General features: G+C 48.0%; 1 protein-coding gene and 1 long non-coding RNA gene across 5 annotated transcripts; one reads left to right on the top strand and one right to left on the bottom strand.

The window, feature by feature from the left end:
* Nucleotides 1–12,563: 12,563 nt before the first annotated feature.
* TMEM18 (transmembrane protein 18) lies at nt 12,564–22,182 on the bottom strand. Of its 4 annotated transcripts, none has more exons than XM_063789393.1 (6): nt 22,013–22,178; nt 20,501–20,981; nt 20,253–20,373; nt 17,554–17,608; nt 14,985–15,078; nt 12,564–14,903 (listed from the first exon to the last, which is right to left on the bottom strand). In XM_063789393.1, exons 2-6 carry the CDS (start codon nt 20,516–20,518, stop codon nt 14,808–14,810), a joined length of 384 nt encoding a protein of 127 aa, XP_063645463.1. In that variant the 5' UTR covers nt 20,519–20,981; nt 22,013–22,178; the 3' UTR covers nt 12,564–14,807. The 4 variants fall into 4 exon arrangements, with proteins under 4 accessions (XP_063645463.1, XP_063645464.1, XP_009440165.1 ...); XM_063789394.1 differs by lacking the exon at nt 22,013–22,178 and adding an exon at nt 21,296–21,507; XM_009441890.5 differs by lacking the exon at nt 20,501–20,981 and having other exon boundaries at nt 22,013–22,182.
* A 57-nt stretch (nt 22,183–22,239) lies between these two features.
* LOC104004840 (uncharacterized) lies at nt 22,240–27,572 on the top strand. The gene is made up of 3 exons (XR_677884.5): nt 22,240–22,366; nt 24,766–24,873; nt 25,987–27,572. It is a non-coding gene; the product is annotated as an uncharacterized LOC104004840 (long non-coding RNA).
* Nucleotides 27,573–27,810: the final 238 nt, after the last annotated feature.

Raw genomic sequence — 27,810 nt, 5'->3', positions numbered from 1 at the left:
ATTTTTCTGGAAATCTCTTTTTTCATCTAAAATATGGAAATAATATCATTTACCTTACAGGGTTGTTGTGATGAAATGGTTCACTCAAAACCACTTCCCAGGAGGTTTCTGATGTAAACATGGCTCCCAGCACTGGGGCACAGGGAGGACAGGCTCTGCCCTCGGGATGCACACCTTCCAGTGTGCATTTAAGGAAGTGCAAGCGAGTTCATCAGGGAGCAGAATGAGTTTAGATAAAACTTCTGTAACATAATATAAAGTGGGGCTTCTGGGTGGAGATGAGTGGGTGACACTTTAGATGGGGGCCCAGGAAGTCCCCTCTGAGGAGGTGATGGCCGTGCAGAAGCAGATCAACATAAGCCTCAGTCAGAGGCACGCTCTGAGCAGAGGCGGGAGCCTGCTGGGGCCACTACGAGGAAAGACACTTGTTCTGCAGGATCAGTGCGGGTGCAGCACTCTGAGTAAGTTACCATCCTAAAAATGAGGCTCTCCATGGAGGCCACGTCACAAAGGCTGTTATACACGTGGTGCAGGCATTGGGTTTTATTCTGAGGACCTAAGAGCGATGGAAAATTCACCACAGCTCTGCACAGGCAAAGGAGGTTGTCAGATGATGGGATTTTCTAAGTGAAGTATTTGAGTCTCACGGAGGAACATATGTATTACACATCAAAGTTATAAAGCCTAAGAAAAAATGAACACTGTGTTGTCTATGGCAAGTAGAACATTGTCAAACCATTAAAATATACCTGGACACTCCTCCCCCAAGAGAAAACCACAGAATTAATCACACAGAAAAAATCAGCAGTGGCTGATTGCATTTTCCAAAGACAGCACAAGACAAGCCCTCATCAGACTTGCTCCTTCACAGTGGGACCCTGACTTTGACACACCTACCAGGATATGGGGTGCCGTGTCCCTGTCCTGGGTCCCAGGCAGTCTTTGTGACTTCCCCTGTGAGTGAGATGACATGGGATGAAAAAGTGATGCACCTTGTTGTCTTGAGACTTTTGTTCTTGGAACCAGCCACCTTGTTGTGAGGCAGCCCAAGAGGCCATGAGGAGGCCTGTATGGCCTGCCCTGCCATGGCCCCAACCCACAGCCCTTGCTGCTGATCAGCACCAACCAGCTAGTCACAAGGGCAAGTCCATGTGGAAAGTGAAACTTCCTGCTGCCCCAAGCTGAAGTGTATGAAGCAAAGGCAAGCTGTCTCCTGGGATCTCTGCCCAAGTTACAGATCTGTGAGCAACACTGTGACTGCTGCTGTTTTCAACAGCTGAGGCTTGAGGTTGTTCATCACAAGGTACTAGTAAGTAAAAGAGATTTTGTACCAAGACTGGGGTGCAGCCATAAGAAAACCCAATGCATGTGTCCTTAGTGCTGGGAAGTGAGAGGCACCTGAGGGCCTTAAGTGTCTGTAACAGGAAATGTTCTAGATTTTCCACACTAGGGATGAAGTGCTGCGATTACTTAACTGTTTAGATAGTCTTTATTAAGTTACAAAAGTTTTCCTTTTTTCCTACTTTGTCAATAGTTTTTGCTCGATTAGTTCATTTTGTTTTTCAGTTCATGAGTTTTGAATTTTATCAAATGTTTTTTTCTGAAGCCATTGAACTCTTCACAATTGTAAACTGAGTTATGTTGTGTTTTCTCTTCAATACACAGCTGGGTTCATTTTCTTAACATAGGCAAGTTTTCCATCTGCATTTATAGAAGTTTCTATGTGTTCTTTCTTGTGCTTCTCTTGTCTAGTTTGAGAATCAAGTTTGCCACAATAAACTTAAATAATGGACTTGGTTTTGTGTGTATGTTTTTATTTTTAAATTTTATTTAAAACATTATTTTATATATATATGTATTTATTTTTTAAGTTTTTTTCTTTCTTATCTTATTTTGGATTGTTTTCTTTTTCTGTTTTCTTATCTCTACAGATTTGATGGTTATATACTACATTCATATTTCTTTAATAGTTACTTAACAAGGCCTGAAGTTAATTAGTATCTGTCTTAACTCAGACTGCTCTAACAAACACCACAAACTGAGTGGCTTAAACACCAAAAATTTATTTTCTCACAGTTGTGGAGGCTGGGCACTGAAGATCAGGGCAGGAAGGAGGCTCCCGATTTGTTTCCTGTGAGGGTTTCTCCTTGTGTTCTTGTAAGTCGAGAGCTCAGTGGTGTCTCCTCTTATCAGAACACCAGCCTGATGGGACCATGCCCCGCCCGGTGTCCTCCTTCTACCCTGATGATCTCCTTATTGGAGCCACCACCAAATACAGTCCCAAATACAGCCACCACTGGTGGCTAGGAATGGACGTATAAATTCTGAGAGCACACGATCCAGCCCATAGCAATATCTGTAGTCTTCTCCTAAAAAGTAAAGAATAAAGAGCTTGAACAATTAAATTATGTTCAATTGTGTTCTCCTGAATTATCGGTTACTGCTGTCCAGTACTTTATCTTTCTCTCTCTCTCTCAAATGCATGTTATTATTATAATATCATTAATGTCACAATCATCATAATTTTCTGTAATGTGTTTTAGATTTAAACAAATAACCAATTCATTTTCTTCCATAACTTCTTACTTCTTTTACTATCACCTGGTAAAAGAAGGAGGACATCTCTTAGTAGTTTCTTCAGGGAGTCTGTGTGTAGTAAACCCTCCCAATTTTCTTCAGCTGAAATGTTTTAAATTTGTTCTTATTCATGAAATATAATTTTACAGGGCACACACATCCAGGTTGACAATTATTTTCTATCAGCATTTTAAGGGATTATTCCAAACTTCTCTTAACTTTTAGTATTGCTTTTGGAGGTCTGCAGTCTACCGAATTGTCATTCTTATTAGACAGTGCCAAAGTTTTCTCTCTGTCTTACATATTTTACGTTTAGACCGGTTATTCTCAATTTTACTCCAGTATGTCCAGATGTATCTTTGTTTTGTATTTATTCTGCTTGATAGCATGCTCTTGTAATCAAATTGTTTACTCATTTTTTTGCAAATAGTCTGTTTCTAATTCTTCTTGTTCTATCCTATTGTAATTACATTCAATATGTACTGAATCTTCTCACTTTATCAACAGAATTTTAATAAACCCACATTTTTCATCTTCCTTTCTCTGTATTTCTCAACAGCCTCCTCTATGGACCACATGGCTGGTGCTGCAGGGAGGATCTGGGTCACCTCCCTGCTGGCCGCTGGGTCTCTACAGGCCTTGCTGAAAACCTTCCTGGGTAAACACCTACAGCTTGCATAACTTAGATCCGATGGCCCACAGGAGAGATTGCGACTGGGTGACCACATGCCAGGGCGCCACATCAACAGCACTAGGAGCTACCTTGGGGATGTAGGCGCCTTCCACGGGCTTTTCCAGAAACCAACTACAGGAATATTTTTAGAAATAGAGGTGTTCTCAACAAACAGAGTGGAACTAGTTAGATAAAATTAATCATTAGTGTATAGATCTCCGTAAATATCTAAGAAATTATTATTAACTTAAAGCACTATTCTTGCTAAACCTCCATGTTTTATGATGGAAACATATTATTTTTTCTGAAATGGTGTGTGGATTATCATCTACATTTCAATTGAGACATAAGCTTTGAATTGCTAGTTATCATTATTGCTTAGTGCAGTTGTTGTAACAAAAACAACCAAACCGAACTTTAACTTATTTTTATTTATTTATTTATTTATTTGCAAACTGAATCTTGGAAAAAAACCCAAATCATCCTTAATCCCTGTAGTTTCGTTTACTAATCAACTCCCCCCGTGTACCAAAGCCTGTGCCACATCCAGGCATGCGGCAGCTCCAGGACCCATAGCTCTGTACCCAGGGATGATAACTCAACAGCAAACCTCTGCACCCTGCATTTCCTGGAACCGAGGGATGCAGTCTCCATGTGCTGGGATCCCTTTTCTCAATTCCTATTCAGTTTCTAGTAAGTCATTAGGCCACCCTCTGTCCGTACTTCTGGGCGCCCTGCACAGATCACAGGCAGTGTCCCCGCAGGCATCTCCTCTCCCCACCTGCAGTCAGTCTCAGACCCATAGACTAGGTGCCTTTGCCACCCTTCTGGATAGTTTTCATTGACATCAGAAAATTGGAGAAACTAGAAAAATACTGATATCTATAGAATGTGAAATATAATTTGGAATGTAAACTTGCAAATTAACCTTGGAAATAAAAACATTCATCATGTTGTAAAGGTGTTCAGAGGAGAAATGTGTGGAACCCAATACTCCAGCTGAGCCCAGCTAAGGGTCCTGCAAGGGGTGACCTCAGGTTTTTGTTTCATTTCTTTCTTTCCTTCTTTTTTCTTTCTCTCTCTCTTTCTTCCCTTCTTTTTTCTTTCTCTCTCTCTTTCTTTTCTTATTTCTTTGTCTCTTTCTTTCACTCTGTCTCTCCCTCTCCCTCTCTATTTTTTTCTTTGGTTTTTTTTTTTTTTTTTCCCGCTGTCTAACAGACCAAAATGTGGCCTCATCTCAGGTCCACATATGTTATTTCTTATTCCATCGCATTGTCCTCCAGGCTTTCACCAGAGGTCGAGGGGGGTGGGGGAGTCGGTGGTCGCATATGAACCACGCTCGTTCTTAACGGCAGTTCCACAGACAGAACCCTCCCCAACCCTTCCCCAGACCCTGCATTTTTCTTTCCACATTCCTCACTCATTTCCTTTTCCTCTCACACAGGTCGTGCCAACCCTTCCTGTGACTTTCCTGGGATTCCCACAGCTTCACCATTTTCCCAGGTCCTCAAACCCAAATGCTCCAAAGCTATGTTGACCCTGCTGTCTTCCAGCCTTTCTCAAATATGCTCACAGCACATGTGGTCTGAAGTGGATCTGCTATCACACTGCATGTCTCCTACATCTGTGAGGCCTGATGGGCTTCATTCATGGTTTTGATATGTTCTGCTTTGCCAAGAATAGTCAAGAAAAAAAAAAGAAAGGAAGGAAGGGAGGGAGGGAGAAAAGAAGGAAGAAGGGAAGAAAGGAAGGAAGGAAAGAAGGAGGGAGGGAAGGAAGGAAGGAAGGAAGGAAGGAGGGAAGGTAGGTAGGAAGGAAGAAAGAAAGAATATAGTCCAGCAGTTCCTTACAAAACTAAACAGACAATCCAGCAATTACATGTTTTGACATTTACCAAAATGAACTGAATGTTTATGTCCACACGAAACCTGCACATAAGTGTTTATAGCAGCTTTACTCATAATTGCCTAAACCTGGAATTAACCAAGATAACCTTCAGGAGGTGAGTGGATAAAAATTGTGGATAAATAACTTCAGTGAGTGGATAAATAAACTATGATTCATCTAGACAAGGGAACATACTTCAGTGTCAAAAAAACTAAGCCATGGAAAGACAGAGAAGAACCTTAAATGCATGTTTCTGGGTAAAAGCCGCCAATCTGAATAGGCCGCCTCTGCGTGACTCCAACTCTATGACATTCTGGAAATGGTCAAACTATGGAGACGGGAAAAAGATCAGTGGTTACCAGGGGTTGGGAGGAGGGAGGGAGCAGGTGGAGCAGGGAGGACTTTTAGGGCAGTGGTGCTCCTCCGTGTGATGTTACCATGGGGGATACGCAGCATTGCATGTTTGTCCAAACCCACAGGAAGTACAAGAGCAAGATGGAGGCCTAATGGAAGCGAAGGGTTACTCTGGGGGACGATGAGTGTCCGTGTACGTTTGCTGATTTTAGCAAATGCAGGGCAGTAAGCCAATAAGTAAGTAACAGGAGAAATTGGGACTGGATGGAGTATTGGAACTCCACTCAATTTTCTGTAAACCTAAAACTGATTTTAAAAAATGAAGTCTATACATTTAAAATGTAATACTATAGAAACAGCATGAGGTTTTTTGAGTATAGACAGTGGTTGCCCTCATAGCGTCATTTACTGGTCAGCATTTTATTTTTCATGTTATCTCTTTATCTGAAACATTGTAAATCCCAGAAGGCCCTGTGGGTGCCAGAAGAAGAGCTGCTGAGCGGCGGTTCCCACGCGTGCTGCAGACGCTTTTCAGAGACAAGTCTTGGTCTTTGTGCTGGACGGAGGCAATGCTGCTAATGGGGGCGGGGCAATGCTGCTAATGGGAGGCGGAGCCCATCTGCTCCTCAGCCCGGCCGCAGGGAGAGGCAGGCAGCGGTGGAAGCCGCTGAGCGGGAAGCAGGGCCGGGATGTAAGGCAGAAGCCGCAGGGACGTCGGCTGGGCCTCGGTTGAGAGCAGGGGAACGAGGAGCGGGTCTCCCAGTCGGGCTTCTATCTAAGGACAGAGCTGCTGTGCACCGGCTCCCTGAACTGCTCCTGCTCCCGCTCCCTGCAGTGCTCCTGCTCCCTGCAGTACTCCCGCTCCCTGCAGAGCTCCCCCTCCCTGCTGTGCACCCGCTCCCTGAAGTGCACCCCCTCTCTGCAGTACTCCCGCTCCCTGCAATGCTCCCGCTCCCTGCAGAGCTCCCCCTCCCTGCAGAGCTCCTGCTACCTGCTGTGCACCTGCTCCCTACAGTTCACCCACTCCCTGCAGTGCTCCCACTCCCTGCTGTGCTCCTGCTACCTGCTGTGCACCTACCTGAAGTGCTCCCACTCCTTTCAGTGCTCCTGCTCCCTGCAGTGCACCTGCTCCTTGTAGTGCTCCCGCTCCCTGCAGTGCACACGCTCCCTGAAGTGCTCCCGCTCCCTGCTGTGCTCCCGCTCCCTGCTGTGCACTCGCTGCCTGCAGTGCTCCCACTACCTGCAGTGCTCTCGCTACCTGCTGTGCACCCGGAGCTGCCGAGGCTGGGCCCTGGATGGTGCAGGTGGGCCTTGGGTGTAGAGTGCAGCCTCGCCCCCATTTCCCGTGGACGTTTCCAGCCGCCCGAGTCTTCTGAGCCCACAGATAAGGTCAAGCGAAGGAGGGCGTATCACTTCAGCTTCCAACTTCTACTCTCTACTTAAAAGTAGTTCCTGAGGCCAGCAGCGCGTCAAGGGCCAGGGTGGGGCCCTTCATCCTTTCTCTTCGTGTGTCTGAGCCTCCCAGTGTCCAGCAGGCAGAAGTGGTGAGCTCCTCGGGCCTGCAGCATCTTGTGAGGCTCATCCCTATCATAGCGCAGCCCCCACAGAGCAGCCTCTCAGTCCCTCCATTCTCATCATGTTACTTCACTGGATAGGTCTTCTTTAAAAAGCATTCGTGGGCCGGGCACGGGGGCTCACGCTTGTAATCCCAGCACTTTGGGAGGCCGAGATGGGTGGATCACCTGAGGTCAGGAGTTCGAGACCAGCCTGGCCCATATGGTGAAACCCAGACTCTACTAAAAATACTAAAAAATTAGCTGGGCGTGATGGCAGGTGCCTGTAATCCCAGTTACTCGGTAGGCTGAGGCAGTAGAATCGCTGAAACCCAGGAGGTGGAGGTTGTAGTGAGCCGAGATCATGCCACTGCACTCCAGCCAGGGCGACAGAGTGAGACTCCGTCTCAAAAAAAAAAAAGCATTCCTGAAACTAGAACCATGTAAATGCACTTATTCATTCACATCATCATCTGTGTGGGTGCAGGTGCAGCATGAGTGTTTTCTAATGTAACGGAAAAATGAAATCAGTGATGTCTCCAGGCGCCTACATGTGTGCACGTGTGCACACGTGAGAGTACACTGCTGCATGTATCGTGTGGGTATGTGCATGAGTGTGAGCATACATGCACAAGTGAGAGTGTATATGTAAACCTGCACTGTGCACGTTGCGTTGTGACATGTGCGCATGTCTCTGTGTGTTCACATGTGTGCACGTGTCTCTGTGTGTTCACCTGTGTATGTATTTAGGTCTGTTTCTGGACAGTAAAAACTGACTTTACAACTGATTTGGGATGTGGTTAATCTCATTCAAATGAACACAGGAAACCGAAGCACTGTGCTTCCTGGCTCATTCCCTTCAGCTCCGGGTGACGTTCCTCAATCAAAAATATTAGACTTCTCTTTCTGAATAAGTGACAGAAATTTTCCCCAAGCAGCCAAACAGGGGCCTCTGGCATGGTGCTGTGGTGCCCTCTGGAGGGTTAGTGGAAAAGATGTCTTTCTCAGACAGAACGGGGAACGAACTGGACAAGCTCTGCAGAGCCAAGGAGGTATGCGGCCCCAGATCCTGACGTTCCCCTTTCACAGCTCAGGAGACCAACCTGTGCAGGATCCACGACTCTGGCCCCACGTCGGGCCAGGCATCTCTTTCACGCATCAGCTACGTGTCACATTTCCTTTTCTCTATTCTGGTCCTGGAGTGAGCAGCACAAGACGCATTCTGTATGCTCCACATCATTCTGGGGATCAGATCAGCACCACCGCATCGCCAGCCCCACCAAAGCCGTTAACAGACGTGCAGTTTAGGGAATCTAACACATATCTTTTGATCCTTACAGTGATCTTATAAATAACTATGTCGAGTATGCCTATGTACCTTTCCTGAAGGGAAACTGAAATTCGAGGCCATCATCACCATGTCCAGTGAGAACCAAGGCTCTTATAAAATTGATCATGTTCTGTGGTCATCACAGGAAGTGTTTTCACTCAGAATCTATCGTCAGACATGTCAGTACCTCTCAAGAGTTCTCATGAACACATTTTTACAATGACCACGTATTAATGTGCAGAATTCCACAACAGCTTGCAGCTGTTACCCTGGAAAATCCACTAATTGCATACGTATTTCAATGTGCTGTCGACATAAAGGTGACGCCCTGTAGGATGGGGGTCATAAACCTGCCAGGACAATGGTGAAGACTCGGGAGGGTAAGAAATGAGAAAGCGCTGTGTGCCCTTGAAGCAGCCGGGAAACCCGCATCCACCCAGGCTGCACCTCCACTCCCAGGCTCCGCGCTGCTTCCGGTCTGTTGTTCTGCTCAGGACTGTGATTGCAGCGGGGAAGCCTCTCACTCACCCAAGAGCCCCGTGTGCGGCCTAGGGTTGGTGGGAGACACAAACCCATCCCAGCCCAACCTGAGGTCATCGGTTACAAAGGATAGTGGCAGGGGAGTCAAGGCCCCACAAATGTCCACTCAGTACTTTTCAGAACTTACATGCTTCTAATATGTGCCAGGTATGCTTTGAGAGACTCTTGGATGGACTTTCTTGTATTGTCAATATATACGCTGTCTGAAATTTATTATTTGATTTGTCACATCAGTAACTTACAGAGAAGAATTTAAAGAGCAAAAGAGCCAACATGAGTAACTTTATTTATAAAGGTGTCACAGTTCTTAGCAAGTAAATCCATTCCTAGGAAAACCATGGCTTCTGGCTTCAAATTCACAATTCCTAAGGTCCCCCTTTTTTTACCTGGATGCTTGAGCAAAAGGATATTCGGTTTGGAGGCTAGAGAAGGAAGCAATGATGCTGCCTGGGTATTTCACAGGCATTTGTATAATAAATGAAATGAACTTGGAAAGCATTTAAACACCAGCCACCCATCAGTGTGAACTAAGTAACAGGTGAAATCATAAGGATGGCACAATGTGTTTGTCGTTGTAACTTGTTTAAACTAACTTCACTGTTGTGAGGTTTTCACGGTTCTTCTCCGAGGGTCACTTGTCAGCTTGGGAGGAGGTGGAACCTCAGCTCTTTACAGTTCCTGATGATACATAAAGCAAAAAACTGTTCGACTTTCTAAAACCTTTTCAACACAAGCCAAAGCCAAACTACAGACTAGTAACACATATTTCTGCCCTATATGTGTTACCAATTTTAACACATAAAATTAGAAATAGGTTTTTAAAGCCCATATTGCAAAACAAAGAAGAATACGAACAGATTATTTACTAAAAAAATGCAAAACACCAACAATCATTTGAAAAGTGTTAAACCTCACAGGTAACCACAGAAGTAACAAGTTAAAACAGTGAGATAAAACTTTCACCTATTACTCAGAAAAGTTTCTTTTTTTATGTTGCTACTTAGTGCAGACAAGGATTTCAGGAAATATGTACAACCAATATTGGCATATGCTTTCTGAAAATTGATTTAGCAACATTTACCAACTGTCACATAAAAGTTATATATGTTGACTAAATTTCACTTGTAAGAATTTATTCCAAGTCAATAGTGGAAATGTAGGCATGTGAGGTTGGAGATTTCTGTGTTGCTGATGTCAGTAAAACAATTAGAAAAACTCTGCATCTCTAATATCAGTAACTGGTTACGTAAATTCAGCCTATACCCCTATACATATGTGTTTACTATGCAGGCATTGAAAATAATGTTATATAGTGAAATAGCATCATGATAATAGGGACTACATTACTTTATAGAAGATAGACTTACAGAAAAAAGGGGCAGCAAATTGACATTTAACAATTTTCTCCTGTTCCAAAGATATCCAATGTTATATAAGAAATAACCAAACATGGGTAAGGCAGAGGAAAGACCAGCACGTGGAGGGCCAAGCTGTGAGTGAGTTGGGCTTAGGGATCCATAAACCCAGAGATGCAGACGCCCAGCTCAGATGGAGCATCACTCCCACATACAACAGAACCCAGAGATACAGATGCCCCACTCACTCAGATAGAGAATCAACCCCATATACAACAGGATCCAGAGATGCAGACACCCCACTCACTCAGATAGAGAATCAACCCCACACAAAATAGAACCCAGAGATGCAGATGCACCACTCACTCAGATAATCAACCCCACATAAACTAGAACCCAGAGATGCAGATGCCCCATTCACTCAGATAATCAACCCCACATACAACAGGACCCAGAGATGCAGATGCTCCACTCACTCAGATAGAGAATCAACTCCACATACAACAGGACCCAGAGATGCAAACACCCCACTCACTCAGACTGAGAATCAACCCCACATAAACTAGAACCCAGAGATGCAGATGCCCCACTCAGAGAATCAACCCCACATAACATAGAACCCAGAGATGCAGATGCACCACTCACTCAGAGCAACAACCCCACATACAACAGAACCCAGAGATGCAGACGCCCCACTCACTCAGATAGAGAATCAACCCTACATACAACAGGACCCAGAGATGCAGATGCCCCACTCACTCAGATGGAGCATCAACCCCACATACAATAGGACCCAGAGATGCAGATGCCCCACTCACTCAGATGGAGCATCAACCCCACACACAACAGGACTCATGGAGCCAGTCACCCAGCTCACTCAGATGGAGTGTTAACCCCACGCACACAAAACCCAGAGATGCGGACGCCCAGCTCACTCAGATGGAGTATTAACCCCATGTACAACAGAACCCCGAGATGCAGATGCTCAGCTCACTGAGATGGAGCATCAACCCTACACACAACAGGACCCATGGAGGCAGATGCCCAGCTCACTCAGATGGAGCATCAACCCCATGCACAACAGGGCCCATGGAGGCTGACATCCAGCTCACTCAGATGGAGCAGGAGCTGCTGAAGGCTGTTTTGGCCCAGGACTGGAGCAGAAGGCAGTAGCCCTGAGGCTTACAGAGCAGACCCTATGGCCACATGCTTGGACTTAGGCCTCTGCTTGGCTGCCTGAAGGCTGCAGGGAGCTCCTTCTCTGTCCTCAGTTTCCTTTCAGGGCCTGTGCCAGTCAGCGCCTCCCCTGGCATAGGTCTTGTGCAATTTCTAATGACAGCATGATTTGGAGACTATAATAGCTACACCTTCCCCCAAAGCGAGGAAAGATCTAACTGTACAGGCCGCTGTGAAACTGGAACATCGGAGGAAGAGGAGCTAGAAAGCTTACCAGGCCGATGAGGATGCTTGCTGTCAACTGTTCCAGCCCCACTCGGAACAAGCTGCCACCAACGCACGGCACCCACAGCCTGCGTGGGCCTCGCCACCCCATCCTGCCTTCCCTGTGCAGCAACCAGGGCTTGGAGACATCTTCGCACCATCCTGGGACTGGGCAGCGCCACCCCCTGGGTCCTCTTCTCTGCCCTGGCTCGCTCCCTTCCTGCCTCCGAGAACTCTGCATGTGGAGCCCAGCCCCGTCCTCCCCAGGACCGACTTGCTGGTGTAGTCGACCAGCAAGAGGGGCTTCAGTAAAGAGGGGAAGGCTGCACTGAAAACATGTTCTGGTTAACGTGGTGAAAGAAGAAGGGTGCTCCACTGAAGTCCAGACAAGGAAGCCTGAAGTTCTTTTCCAGGGAAAAGATGCTTGGGCCTGACCAGTATATCTCTGACAGCAATTCTCGTCTGTCTTTAAGCATCCCACTCAACTTCGTGCCACTGAAGCTCCTTACCCTGAATTCCACCCCCAGCCCTTTTTTTTTTTTTTTTTTTAACATTTATTATTTTGTAAAGGGCAAGAACATGTTAACATTTCCTCGCCACTTTACTTCTCACAGAAGCTAGCCATTCAGGTTGCATATTGCTTTCTGATTTGATATACATTATCTGTGCAAGTAGACTTTCTTCTACTGGCAATGACACAATTGCATTTGTTTGTTAAAACTCAGCACCAGATGCTGCAGCAAAGGGACCTGCCAGCCAAAGGTGGAGCTAAGTTCCAGGTGCTCCTGTTTCCAGTTACAGTAAGGTGCAAAACAAATACCATTTTTTTTGAAAAAAACAAAAAAAAAACTACATATTATTAAAGATGTATTTTATTGCATAGCAGTCGATAAACGTAAGGTGTCACAGGTTTGGAATGTGAAAAATAATTTTGATCACAAACCTCCTTTCCTGTACTTTATCAGTAAAGTAAAAACATTTGTTCTACTTAAACAGATGAAGCTCTCCAGTGAGTCATCCACATTTATGGAGCCTGAAACCAGTGTGCTCTGTGCAACCCCCAGTGCTTTAAAGTGGGATTGCACCTGTGCTTTCGTAAATTACTCAACTGCTGATCATTTTGGCTTCTATGACTTTCCCTAAAATGAGGACAACATATCAAGACAATTGTTAACAATGCACTTTAAGGCATTGAATATAAACTTACTACACAGTTAAAAATAAAGTGAAGGTTGTTTTTACAAAACCAAAATATAACTGTTCCAAAACACAGACACACACGTAGAATGAAAATCAAAGACCACACGTCATGGTTTCACACTGACATGTCATCAGCATCAAATTCATGCAAAGCTAGCAATACTGTTACACTACTTTATCACAGGCAAACTAAGATTCAATCACACGGCCCCATATTAAGTCCAAATAACATATAGATGTTTTATTAGTCTGTTCTCACACTGCTATAAAGATACTACCTGAGACCTGGATTACTTTATAAACAAGAAGTTTAATTGACTCAGTTCCACATGGCTGGGGAGGCCTCGGGAAACTTACAATCATGGCAGAGGGAGAAACAAGCACCTTCTTCACAAGGCAGCAGGAGAGAGACAGTGACAGCAGGGGAAACTGCTGTCTTTAAAACCAGCAGATCTTGTGAGAACTCCCTCTCTATTATGATAACAACATAGGGGAAACCACCCCCATGATCCCATCACCTCCCATCAGGTCCCTCCCTTGACACATGGGGATTACCATTTGAGATGCAATTTGGGTGGGGACACAGAGCCAAACCATATCAGATGGTGAAAATGTTATACTATAAATGCACAGTCTCTACAAACTCCCTGGTTTCTTTTCTGTCAGCGAAGTCAAATATCTACACAACGGCCCTGAACAATGCTACAGGGAAGACACATTACCTTAATCATCTTTCTGTCCCACTTCTCAGTCACAAAGGCCCGAGAGGGGCACGAACTTGGCTGGTGAGCTCTGCACCTCAACATTCTCTTCCCAGGCTTGTCTAATCAAAGATAACTGTTCCAATTACATTTTGAATTGGTAACTTTCAGAAATGTACAATTGGGCATGCTATCCAGATACAATGCACAATCAGTATTCCCTTATTGAACACCTATTTTTAAATATCTGGGTCTCTAACCACCTGTCATTCTTAAACTACAGGTCCACATTTGACAGGAACCAAGAGCCACTGGGCAGGAGCCATTTTATAAAGTGGATATTGCAAAGTAACAGTATGCCTGTCCTAACAGAACTGGGAGCATTGTGTTCCCAAGCACCTAAATCAACAGAACACCAGGACATTAGGAAAGACACGCTTCTCCATGGAGTGTTGACTTCAGGGCTTCCATTCTGTTTTCAGTAAAGCAGCCCATAACTTTGCTAGAGAGGGCCTAGCCTCTTGTGAATTGGTTCATCAAACTGAGATACAACGTATTTTCCAAGAGCTTCCTTCCAAGGTCTCTCTGCCCCAGCATGGCTGACATTTCATGTCAAGTCATTGTCTGTGCTGCGGCTGACCCAGGCACACAGGATTTTATGCATCACCCCTGGGCTCCACAGGAGAAGCCAGGAGCACCACCCCCTCCAGTGACAACCAGGTGTCTCCAAACTTTGCCCCATGTCTTGGAAGGTGAAAACACCCTCTACTGCGAACTGTGGCATGCGCTAGAAAACACAGCATGAGGAGGAAGGCATAGTGCCCATGTACAGGTGGCACTGTTTATTATTGAGTTTCATATTTTATATTGTGTATTTTATATTTATAATTAGTACTAGTTACACATATGACATGGACTTCTTCAAATCAAATTCCCAGTTATGAAGCTCTGCAGAGACCGTTCCCACAGCCTGACTACAAAGATCAGGCGCCTGAAGACGCATGCCCTGATGGATACATTCAGTGCTGGCTGAAAAGCCAACTTCAGTGTGTGCCCTACCACTGTGGATATTTAAATAAAACAACGGTTTTTCAAACCATGAGTCAGCTGGAAGGATGCCCACGCCACGCGCACTGCAGCACTGGGAGCTGCACTGGGTGGATGGGAAGGACGCAAACTCCAAGCAGCTGCTGCCCCTCAGTCTTCTTTCCTTCTCCTTTTCTTTTCCTTTCTTCTCTCTTGTGCATTCTTCAGGTCAGTCATCACATTCAAAGTCTTCCATACCCACATAACCTAAACACAATTGTTTGAAACATGTTTAGATTTGAAAAACATACACATGAAGAAAGACAACTGAAAGTGTCATCTACGTACCACAATGATCATGGCATTCACCAGCAGTGGGGCTGAAAATACTATAGAAATGAACATCCCCCTGGAGTCAAAATACTGGTATTTCGAAAATAATCTGTTTAAAAAACAAAACCAAAAAATTACTAGGCAATACAACCAAAAAGTTCTAGTGACACCGTCTATTTAGATAAGACTTTGGAGAGAGCTGATGTGAACTGAGGTGGGAGCAACACCCTCACGGGGCCCACCCTTGGGAACAGCCGTAATCTCCACTGTACTGTCCCAAATGCAATGAATGCTCATTATGAAGAAAACACACTGGGTCACAGGACAGGGAGATACCACCCAGCAGCACAGGAAAGACCCCGAGGCCTCCCCCAGCAGAGAGACGTTACCCTGCAGGCCCTCTGGGTCATCAGCAGCACATCTGACCTTAGCTGGAAGACACTGATGACTTGAAATCCTTAAAAGCTACAGAGTAACAACGTCAATAATCCCCGTAAATGACAAAGGGACAGCAGCTGCGTCTGCTCCACAGCTGCACTGGGAAGGAGTGGTGCCGGGCCCTTCCATCCCTTTGGTTCTCATAGCAGGTCCTCTTGCTGTCAGCGCCAGTGCCTCTTTAGCAGAAGAGACTGAGGAAGGCGGAAGATCTCCACCTGCACAAAGGTACAGCGCCAGGGAGGGCAGAGGATCTGCACGTGGGTGTTGATGATTCTCTCAGCAGCCAGCACAGGAAATGCCATCAACAAAGCTAGTAATGGTGGGCAGTGGGTCAGCGCCTCGTGAGCATGGGGCTCCTGCCTTGCTGGCGCTCACAGCTAGTAATGGTGGGCAGTGGGTCAACACCTCATGAGCATGGGGCTCCCGCCTTGCTGGCGCTTACACTCTATACCATGAGAGGCCCAGAAGTAAGAGGCAGCCAGTCCAAGCATGTGGCGAGTGCTGCTACAGAGAAATGTGAAGCCTGTCGGGGGTGAGGGGGCCTCGTGGAGTCGTAGGCACAGCCATGAACGGCTGGGACAGAGCTGGCAGGAGGTCGCAGGGCATCACTGCAGGACTCCACGTTTACTCTGGGGGAGCTGGGGACACTCTGGAACGTTCTGAGGGGCAGTGCTTGGCTCTGAGGCCCACGCTTCCCCAGGATGCCCAAGAGGCTGGGCAGTCGGGGGATGGCTTAGGGACTGCTGCATGTCAGCAGCAGGTCGGCGAGGGTGGGGTGAAGGGCATGGAACACACTGGGCTCATGGCTGATCTTAAAGGTGGAGGGACGGAGCTTCCTGAACAATGCCCTGTTACGTCTCTGGTCTAAGAAGCTGGAGGGAGAAGCCGCCCCTATGAAGAGGGGGGAGCAGAGCAGTCGGACTGAAGTGTGAATTTTGAGATGTTTGTTAGACGTCCTGGTGCCCAGTCCAACAGGTGGGACAGGCAAGACACCCAGCGCTTTTGAAACCAGGAGATCTCGGAGAAGCATGAAGACAGGAGGCTGCGGCCAGAGGGAAGGGAGGGGCCAGAAAGGTGCTGCACCCTGGAGCTGGGTGTGGGAGGGCTTCAGGGAGGATGACACTGTGCCAGCCTCTGGACAAGGTCAGGGTCACCAGGGACTGAACACCACTCCTGGGACTGAACCATGTGAAGGCCCTGCATCCGGGAGGAGAGGCAGGGTCCCCAGTGAGCCGCTTATGGCTAAGGAGAGGGCATGGAGGAGGGAGGACAGAGACAGTGCTGCAGGGACGCTGTCGTGGAGGGAAAGGCTGAGCAGGGAGGAGCAAGGCAGGAGGAGGCCGAGTCAGGGGAGGGTTCGGGAAACCAGGCGGGGTCTAAGCAAAGGATTTCAGGGAGTGCTCAACAACCCCTTTCGGTGAGGGCCCAAGATCAGTGTTCAGGGCTTATGGGCCACAAGGCCACAGTCTCAGCTCCTTCCTGCTCAGGGTCTGGCAGTTTTTCTTTTTTTCTGTTTTATATTTTAAAACGTAAAAGCCATTTTTAGCTCACAGGCCACTCAAAAACAGTCCGTGGGTCTCACTTGACAGAGGCTGTGTGGTTCAACCTGGGCAGGTGCTGGGTTCCGAGTCCCCTGGGATGAAGCCAGGGGTAGAGGAGGGGGCAGAGGACGCAGGGCCAGGGCTGCCAGCGGTGCCCCCCGACATCAGGATGCGGGGCTGGGGATGAGGCAGGCAGGTGCCCCAGACCACCCAGAAGCCCCCTACTCAGGTCCAGACTCCCTATGGAGCAGCCACCCTGCAGTCCAAGGGGGAGGGCATGGCTGAGGCCAGCGCGGACCACGTTCTCTAAAATGCTGCTGTTTCTATTCTGCAGCTCAAATTCCCATGGCCACTTCTCTGGCTCTGCCATCAGAGGCCTCAGCCAGCACTGTCCCACAGTGCCACGCTCAGAAAGGGCCACTGTGGCGCTGGTAAAGCATTTACGGAGTCACCCGGGAGCCCACCAACCCTGGACGCACGGGCACGGGCTGTGCACAGCTGCCACGTTAGGCTTCACTGTCTCCTCCGCGAGTCCCATCGGCTGTGGGGCCGTTCCCAGGGACACCCCTGCAGGGACCTGGTCACAGGCCCGGGGGTGGGCTCACCTCCAGTTCATCGCAGCCGCCTCATTGATGTATTCAGCACAGTAGACTAAGATGACTGAAAAAAGGTACAAGTCATGTTAGAATTTAGATAGCCCATTATTACTTGTTATAAAGTTATACATTCTTTACAGCAGAATACTGAATAGAAATGTCACTTTAATTTTAAACATAACATCAGGTAAACATCCTAACATTGTCAAGTCGTAGGACTCACCCATTTAGCAGAAAGAAAATCAAGGCCAACAGTGCTTCAGTTCTCCAATGCTCTATGGTCTCACTCAGAGCCCGTGCTCAGGTCAGCACCTGCAGAGCTACTGCAGGAGCCACCCGAGGCCCCAGGCTTCACCCAGGCATGGCTGGACCTCACACATTTCCCCAGGGACAGCAGCCACAGTTCAGCCCCACAGAACACGGCAGCAGGAGCTGAGAGCCACGAGACACAGAGCTGACAACCAAGGGCTATTCACGCTCACACTTCCCGGGCTGACCTTGGGACACTGCCACTGAGATGACCATAGGAGGGGAGCGAACAGCTGTGGGGTGCTGGAGGCAAAGGCACGGGAGGGAGGGCAGCAGCTGGTGGGGGCAGGGCAAGGCCTCCATGCTCCCAGGAGCACACAGACTTTAGGGACTGGCCCAGGGTCTTCAGCTAATTCGTGGGTAATGCTGGTACTCAAACCCATGAGACAGTGACCCATGGTACCATAAAATCAAATAAAATATGATTCGGCAAATTAAGAAAAATGTGATGCTTTAACTTCCAAGGTAAATCAAACTAAAAATCCTTTCATTCTTCTTGATACACATCAGAAAGCAGATTAAACTAGGGGCTACGGTGAGCAGTCCCTCCACTTCCTCCCTTCAGGAATGGACTCAATAAAGCAGAGGAAAAGAATGCACAGGGAAAGAACCAGAGGGGAGGGGAGGGATGAGGAGGAGGAGGAGGGGGAGGATGGGGGGGAAGGAGAGGAAGGAGGGGAAGGAGGAGGGCCAGGAGAAGCAGGACAGCCAGGCAGGTGAGAAGGGTAGACTAACACAGGAGGTGGTGGGCATGGGTGCGGGGAGGAGGGTGTGGAGGGCTGACGTTACAGGGGGAAGGCGGGGAGGGTGGTAGGCACGGGAGGAAGGCGGGCAGGGAGGGTGTCACCAGGTGCTCCTCCTCAGCTATTCCTGAAATGCACCCTGGAGCAGAGTCTGAATCTTGAATCTTGATGGTGCTGGTTATAAGCTGTATAGCTGAGGGAGTCAGAGAACCTCTGCATGTTTCATTTATAAAAATGGGCAAATAAAATCCAACTCTTGGCTGGTTTGAGAAATGAATCACAGGAAATGTAATGGCAGGCAGCACAGTGTCTAGTATTACCCTGGTGTGAAAGCAGTCATCCTTCCCCTTATCCTAGAAAACATCAAACCCTTTGTGCAGTTCTCCAGCTGACAAAGCTATTCAGATCCAGGAGCTCAGCTGGTGAAGCCATCACCTTTCTTTGAGGTGCCTATCTCAGGGCCTCTGCGTGGGGCACTTGCTCCTGCCCTCTGCCAGCATCTCACTGCCTGGCTCCTGCCTATGCACCTTTTGCCCCTGGGTTCCCAGGGGACTGTGTGATTTAAATCAGGCCGCTCCTCCTGTTTCACTGTGTTTTTGGCTTTTCCATTGCAACACTTGTCACTGTTGATAACATAGGTCTGTGATGAATCACTGGTGCTGGTGTCCCCCAGGAAGCTGTGGGAGGCAAAGGAGCCCTGTCTGCCTGGTCCACTCCAGCACTCCTCAGGGCACCCTCAATACAGAGCTTGCTCTGAGCGCCTCACTTGCATAGGCCCCCACTGTGATGCAAACCCTCATCACTTCTCCAGTCTTTCTAAGATCATCTCTTCTTCAGATTTCCCGCTTTGCACACAGCCAGCTAACTAAACTTATCTGAAATTAGTTATTTTTAACTACCAAGCAAAATCAGTGTCTCCCCAATGTTCAGAGTCAAGAGTAGCCTGAGCCAGGCCTCCAGGCCCTCCTCGCCTCTTCTACCCACACGTGTTCTTAACGCTCGGCATCAGAAGTGCTTAGGTCCTGCAGGGCTTGCAGTTTCTCTGCCTCTGATCCACACCTTCCATCCATCTCAGTCTCTGCATGTCGGGCTGCTGCCCTCCCAGGGCCGTCATCTGCTCCCTCTCTATTCTTATTAACATTTTACTCACTCTTCACACCCTGTGCCATGATTTCAGCTTTTCTGAATAATCTTTCTCAGTCATCCTGTGCAACTCCCTAACTTCTCTAAGTTCTGTAGCCCTTATCCTTGCAACCAAGTTGGGCAATGCCTTATTTTATGCACAGAACTTTTCTTTCCCAGTTTGCAATCTTCCTCCCATTCAAAGCAGTGCATGAGCACAGCTGCCACCGAGGACGCATCTTGTGTAAAAGACAGCACTTCCGGAAACCCAGCTCTCCTGTGTGCAGCTGGTGCTCAGCACCTCCCTGGTAGGCAACAGGAACTCAACAGATTCCTTTCAACTCTAACATCCAAAAAGTAGTTTTCTTTATAGCTTCCAAGAGTGAAAAACGGGAGTGCCCTGGGAGCAGGCACATGACAGAGGGTTGGGAGGTCTTGTAAAAATATGTATATATTTCGAAGACACAGACAGAACATACACAGTTTCATTTCACACAGTGATCTGAGTTGTGGAGTTTGTGTTGTTTTACTCACCTAGACACAGAAAGTGCCCGATCTGTAGTCTGTAGCTTCGGGAGGACAAGCAGGTGAGGAGCACGCAGAGCGCGTGGAAGGTGGCCAGCCCCATGAGCCAGGGCTCAGTCCAGTCCGTCTGCTGTAGGAACACACCAGCAGACACTCACTGTCCTGCCACACAAGGCCGGGTTCACGGCCCACCCACAGCCTTCTCCCAGGGCAGGAGGCAGGGGCCTCTCACTCCTGAGTCCTCCTGGGCTACTCACCAAGTATCCAGAGAGCATTGCCAAGCCTCAGAGAAACATGGGGACAGGAAAGGGAGAAGGAACCAGGAGGATGGAAACAGGATTCTCCCCTCAGTGCAACTATAATTCATGGAATTCAAAGTTCAAGCACACAGAACTGAAGGCATCTCTGATGTGCTCCTTTCGTTTGTGGAACAGAATCATGTTTTTAAGCTGGGTATAATTAAAGGAATTACCATCCTTTACGATGATAATTGGTTATGATAATTGGTGACGACAAGGAAATTAAGTCGATTGCTCAAAGAGATGCACTTGGCTCAGCCCCAAAGGTAAAACATGAATCATCATTTCAGACTCCTTAGTCAGCACTGAAGACCTCAGGGAATCTTGAGCCATCGCCACGTGCAAGACTTGATTTTCTCCAACCTCTCTGCAATACACTGAACTCTCCAGACAGTGCCGCACTCCGCCGCCTCCCGGACTCCCCGGGACCCTGCTGTACCTGGGGACAGTGTCTGGCTCAGGGACCTGAAGTAGCCAGGCTCAGATCCACTGCTGCCCAGTCCCCACCTGATGCTCAGATGCCAATCCCAGCAGTCCTCAACCCTCCCCATCCCCTCCTTGAGCGCCCTCCTGCATAAGACAAGCCCTGCCCTCCAAGCTGCAGCCCCGCCCTGCCCTCCAAGCTGCAGCCCCGCACAGCCCTCCAGAACTCCTGTAAGTGTCACTGCTCTCTGCTGGGGACCGCAGCGGCTTCTCCAGAGCCGCGCCATGACATAAGGACACAAGCGCATCTACTCCCATCAATGCACCCACCAGAAGACCAGAGGCACGGAGGTGAGGGGAGCACGGCTTTCTGCCCAGACCCCATCGAGTGCCCATGTCACCCCTTGGCGGCCACGTGGGGCGTGGGCTCCCCTGGGATCTGTCAGACGAACCCGGCACGGCGCACGCCCCGCCCACACTGGGCAGGGTTCCTCCGTGCCACCCCACACGATCAGGCTCCACCACGCACGCCCCGCCACACTGCCAGGATCCGCCCACATGGCCCAAGCCGCGCCCGCAAGACGCTGGACTGGCCGGCGTGCACCTCCCACACGAACAAAGCCCTACCCCTCGCGCTCCGCCCACACAACTCAGCCACGCCCGCACGGTGCAGGACGCCAGCCCAGCCCAAGCCCGGGCCACAGAGCCCCGGAGCCAGCTCACTGCGCACGCTCCTCCACAAGGCCCCGCCCGGCCCCGCTCCTCCCCGCCCAACGGCCCAGGACCCCGCCTAGCGCTCGCGCCCCGACGCCCGGCCCCGGCCCCCTCCCACAGGGCCCAGGACCCCGCCCACAGCGCGCGCCCCCGACGCCGGCCCCGAGCCACTCCCACAGGTCCCAGGACCCTGCCCAGCGCGCGCGCGCTCCGCCACAAGGCCCCGCCCACGGCCGGGGCCTTCTTGGCCACAGGCCAGGTGCTCTGTGGGGCCTACCCTACGCCTCTCCGCCGTCCTCCCCCGAACTGGTGGTTAGGCGGGCCGCGAGTTACCGTGAGCACGGCTGGGATGCTGACGGGGAAAGAGCTGACAGAGAAGGCGGACGGCATGGTGTTGGGAAGCCCGCCCTCACAGCAACCGCCGAACCCGGCCTGGCCAGAATCCACAGAGGAGGGCGCCAAATCCTCTCTCGTGAGATCTGCCCTTCTCACGAAACTTGCGCTTGCTTCCTCTCGCGGTAATTTCATGGCATTGCTAGGTCCAGATATCGCGATATTTCCTGATGGTCGCTGTAATACGGAAAAGTTACTACGCTGCTGTGGGACTTGTGCTCGCTCCGCCGGGAGGCCGAGGGCGTCTTTAGTTCGTTAACAGAGGAGCAGAAGGAAGCGGGTGGAATTTAGGAGGTTTGTTTCAAAGGCTCAGGGCGCTGTACCGCCACGCCAGCCCTGTCCCACCTGGGACTCCCTAGAAGGGTCAGAGCATCAATGAGGACGGTGTCCGCCCCGAGACCCTGCAGGAGCCGGGGACATTGCCCACTCCTCGGACCCTGCAGGACTTGGGAAGGTGTCTGCTCTCGCGACCCTAAGGGCAGTGCACTCTTGGTCTGGGTCAGCTTAGGGTTATCTGTCTTCACTTTGGAGATTTACCAGATGTTCTTACGCTTCACTTCGTTGTTCAACGACAGATACAAAAATATAAAGTTAATTTTCTTCCAGCAAATTTTTTTCCCTTTATTTTAACATCTATACCCCAACTTTGAGATTTTCAAATTAAACATTCTATTATTTTAACATCATGAATTATTAAGTGTATATACTTTCATTGCATATGTTAGCTCTTGAACTAGTTTAATGTTTCTAAAAATAGTTCTAGTGGTGGACTTTTTTTTTTTTAAATAGCTTTAACCCCTCCCAGATCTTTCTTAAAATCTTTCCACAGTGTGGTCATTTCTGCTTATGCTACTTAACATGCATTCTCTCATTTCAGTGTAGAAGGTCATGGTTTCTTCTTATGGGAAAACATTTCTTTCATTGATATTTTCCTCTATTCTTCCTGTATTCAACTCCAGGAACATCCCGTTAGGTAGATAGTGCATCTTCCTCTCTTTTGTGTTTCTCAACCTTCCTCTCAAAACATCACGACTGTTGTTGCTGAGTTTGGGAAATCTCGGGCTTGGCTTTCCTGCTTTTTTTTTTTTTTTTTTTTTTTTTAAGACGGTGTCTCGCTCTGTTGCCCAGGCTGGAGCGCAATGGTGCGACCTCGGCTCACTGCAACCTCCGCCTCCTGGGTTCAAGCTATTCTCCTGCCTCAGCCTCCCGAGTAGCTGGGATTACAGGCATTCGCCACCTCACCTGGCTAATTTTTTTTGTATTTTTAGTAGAGACGGGGTTTCACCATGTTGGCCAGGCTAGTTTTGAACTCCTGACCTGAAGTGATTTACCCGCCTGGGCCTCCCAAAGTGCTGGGATTACAGGCATGAGCCACCGCACCCAGCTGGTGTGATGGTTTTCATCTGTGTCCATTCTCACTCCCCTGTGCTTGTTCAGCTATTTTCAACAGGACCTTTCAGTTACAGGGAGTAGATCTGTCCTCTTCAGTTCAGCCTGTTACTGTGTATCTCCCTGATGATATTTCGTTACTATGTGAAACATCACTCTTATTAATTTCCATGGGTTAGTTTCATCGTCAGTCCTGTCCGGTGCCTGCCTTTCTTTTGTGGTGTCTGTTTTCTTGTAATTTCTGTAATTTGGGGTCAAACTCTTTTTGCTATTAATATTAACCACAGACTGTCTATGGTCACTGGGATTTTTTCTCTTCATCTTCCCTTCAGCCGCCCCTCCCAGATCTTTCACATATTGTGCGCCCTGGCACCCACGTTTCCAAAATTGTTAAAACTCTGCCCCTCAGCAGCTTCACTCTCAGTCCCAGGACATTCATCTTCCACATTTCTCCCGCCCTGCCGTTCTGAACAACGCTAGGCTGCCGGACATTGAGACGTGAAGCTTGTGAAATGTCGCCAGTCTGAGATGTGCTTTAATTTCAAACATACACCATCTTTCAAAGACTTTGTACCAAAATGTAAAATATATTATCAACAATTGTATTATTTTGCTTATATGTTGAAATTATATTTTGGACATACTGGACCAAATAAAATATATCAATAAAATTAATCTCTTTCTCTTTGCTATTTTAATGTGGCCGCTAGAACATGGCCTGCTCTCTCTGTTGGTATGTGAATGCTGACATGGACTCTATTCCATTTACCTGGAATTTTGTGCTTCCAGAAAGGACTGGATGAAGCCCCTCCCCTCCCTTCCCCTTCCCTCGCCACCCATCCCTTCTCTTCCCTTCCCCTTTTTTTTTTTTTTTTTTTTTGCGTTTTGCTCTTGTTGCCTAGACTGGAGTGCAGTGGCAGGGTCTCGGCTCACTGCAACCTCTGCCTCCTGGGTTGAAGCGATTCTCCCTGCCTCAGCCTTCCGAGTAGCTGGGATCACCGGCGTGTGCCACCATGCCAGGCTAATTTTGTGTTTTTAGTAGACACGGGGTTTCACCATGTTGGCCAGGCTGGTCTCGAACTCCTGACATCAGGTGATCCGCCTGCCTTGGCCTCCCAAAGTGCTGGGATTACAGGCGTGAGCCACCACGCCTGGCCCAATTTTATTTCTAAAATAGCTATTTAATCCACATACAATTGGTTTTCAAGAGCTTTATTAATGGGTAAAATAAGTTTGTGAGCTGTAATGTATTCTACAAATTAAAGCCAGTACTTGATAGCTTTCTTGTTCTTTGCATTGCTCAGGTCCCAGCAGGCAGCTGATTGTTTAGATGGAGAGACCACAGGGGAGAGTTACCCGTTGCTGTGGGAGCAATGAGGAGTAATGGAGGAAAGGAGAGGAACCAAGACCAGGTCTGTGCCTTGTGACCCAGAGGCAGCCTTGGGAGGGGCGTCTGTCTAGGAAAAGCCACAGCCAGGCTGACGTGGGCAGGACCCCCTGGACCTGGCCTCCATAGCCCCATGCCAGCCGGGGTGCCAGGTGCAGGCCCCTGGCCTGGTGACAGCTCAGACAATGCCAGAAAGCCCAGGAGGGTCGGACCCTAGGGGATGGCAGGGTGCATCTCAGGAAAGGTTTAAACACTGTAGCACACCCAAAGAATGGTGTGAGCCCAGAGGTTTCATTCCTGAAGACATCACGACCAATAACTGAGATCCCTGAGATCCCTGAGAGCTGGACTCTGGGCGCCCTCAGTTTCGATATCTTGGATGCAAATCAGGCCACAGAAGTGCCCTTATCTCCACCACTGTGTTCTCCATTTATCCCCATTGAACTTGCCAAGCTCAGCAACAGCCTGCAGGACACCAACCTCATGGGCTGGGTCTAGGACCCCGGGCGGCTTCTGTGCAGGTTCCTGGTTCCTCCCTTTGTGCCTCTGGGCTGCACCAGTTTGACCCTGATGTGAAATCTGATTCCTCTGTCAGTTTGTACAATGCAGTTTACAATAAAGCATTTGACAGCAATGCTTAATTTACCATTTCCGAAGCTCTCATTCCTTTCTGAGCATTTTCAGGTGGTATCATTTCCTCTCAGACTAAAGAATTGCCATAGGCATCCCATGCAGTTCAGATCCGTCGGGGATGAATCGGCTTCATCTGAAAAATGCTCTTGTTTTGTCTTCATTTTAAAGGATATTTTTTCTGTGAATTGTTGAATACTGCTTTTCTTTCTTTTCTTTGACCACATGAGAGATATTCCACGGCCTTCTGTCTGCCATAGTTTCTTGTAGAAAAGCAGTGATGTTTCTAATCCTCATTTTCCCATAGATAACATGTCATTTTTCTGTTTTCAGAATATTCTGTTTATCTTGGTTTCAGCAGTTTGACCACGATGTGCCTAGAATTAGTTTTCTTTGTATTCATGTTGCTTGTGTTTGATAAATTTCTTGATTCTGTGAATTTATATTGTTAATTTTTAGCATTATTTCTTCATTTTTTCTCTCTCATTCTTTTTCTTCTCTTTATTAGATGAGGACTGAACATTAGACTTCCCATGATTGCAGAACTGTCCTTCGCTGCAGCTGTAAAATCACGGCAAGGCGGGATTCATCCTGGTGGTGGGTGCAGGCCCTGATTCCTGTCACTGAGCAGGGATACAGCAGGAAGCTCCACCTCTGAGCACAGCAAGGGGATTGTTCTGATTCTGAGTGTGTCTGTTCGCTAGAGTGGTGGCCACACTTCCCCGGTTCTGCAATTGTGGATAATTTAGCATGACTTGTTGGGCATTGCAAATGTCATGTCGTGGAGAGTCTGGGCTGTTATTTTTTCCAGCTGTGTGTGTGTGTGTGTGCGCACGCGTGTGTGGGATGAGACCATTAAGTTGGTTTGACAGACTGCAAACTATGCCTGTTGAACAGCAGCTGAATTCTTAATTTGGTTCTTTTATCCTTCTTGTATTTCGTGGAGTTTGCCTCACACATTCAGCGTTCAGATGTCAACTGGAGTTCTGGATGGAAGTTATACACAGAATTTGGGGTTCTCCATCTCTGATTCTCTCCTTCCTTCTCAATTTTTAGCAGGCATATTCCCAATTTCTTCAGGAGGGAAAGACCAAGGGTTTCCTGTTGGTGTTTTGGCAACTCCGCATTGCATGGCGTCAGACTCACCCTAAGCTAAAAACCATAAAAACCCTCTTTCCCTTTGTTTCTTCCATACATCACACTCCCCTCCCATAATCCATGCTTTTCATCTCCACTCACTTTTTATATTTGCTCATTGTCTAGATATTCCCTGCAGGAGAGTGACATTAGACGGGCTCACTTGGCCACCATGGGAAGCAGAAATCCAGAGATGGACACATTCCCTAAATGCTTCTATGCTGCCCTGTAGGAGAGGTGTTATTCTACTCACGTTGCCGTGAGGAAACTGAGGCTCAGAAGTAGCATCCTTTGTCTGAAAGGACATAGCTTGTGAGCACTGGAAGCATAGTTTGGTGTCTGACTTGGCCAATTCCAAAGCTTGTGTGATTTGCACCAGCACTCAGATGCATTCTTCCCTCTCCCTCCCTACTCAAGAAAAATGCTATCCCTCCCTTTTCCTCTAATTAGAAAATTCTTTTGTATAGTAGGAGATTATTAGGAAATAATCATTTCTCTCCAAAAGTAACACACTGAGGAGGCAGTATCTGAGGGTTTTGCCCAAATATGGCCCTTCAACCTCTGAATTAATGCCTACAGAAATTCCAAGATGTTTGTCATAGCATTTTTATTCTAACCCTCCTTAATGAGTGATACGGTTTGGCTGTGTCCCCACCCAAATCTCATCTTGAATTGTAGCTCCCATAATCCCCATGTGTCATGGGAGGGACCCCATGGATGGTAGTTTATTCATGGGGGCAGTTACCCTCATGCTGTTTTCCTGATAGTGAGTGAGTTCTCATGAGATCTGATGGTTTTATAAGGGGCTTTTCCCCCTTTTGCTGGGCACTTCTCCTTGCTGCCGCCACGTGAAGAAGGATGAGTTTGCTTCCCCTTCTGCCATGATTGTAAGTTTCCTGTGGCCTCCCCATCCCTGAGGAACTGTGAGTCAATTAAAGCTCTTTTCTTTATAAATTACCCAGTCTTGAGCAGTTCTTTATAGCAGCATGAGAATGGACTAATACAATGGGTTGGAAACATCAAGGACTCCAAAGCAACTTTTCTGATCACTGAAAATGGCTCACACTAGGGACACGAAGGCAAGGTTTGCAGCTTCCTGCCCATGTCTGTTCTATGCCTGACTGGCTGTGCCCAACTTATACAGGCTGGACTCATCTTTCCTTCTGTCTCTATGGCAACCCTCTCAGAGAGCCAG

The sequence above is a fragment of the Pan troglodytes genome, chromosome 12 (assembly GCF_028858775.2).
Source record: "Pan troglodytes isolate AG18354 chromosome 12, NHGRI_mPanTro3-v2.0_pri, whole genome shotgun sequence".
Lineage (NCBI taxonomy): Eukaryota > Metazoa > Chordata > Mammalia > Primates > Hominidae > Pan > Pan troglodytes.
Note: the sequence above shows the minus strand (reverse complement) of the source record. Positions and strands in the feature narration are given on the sequence as shown.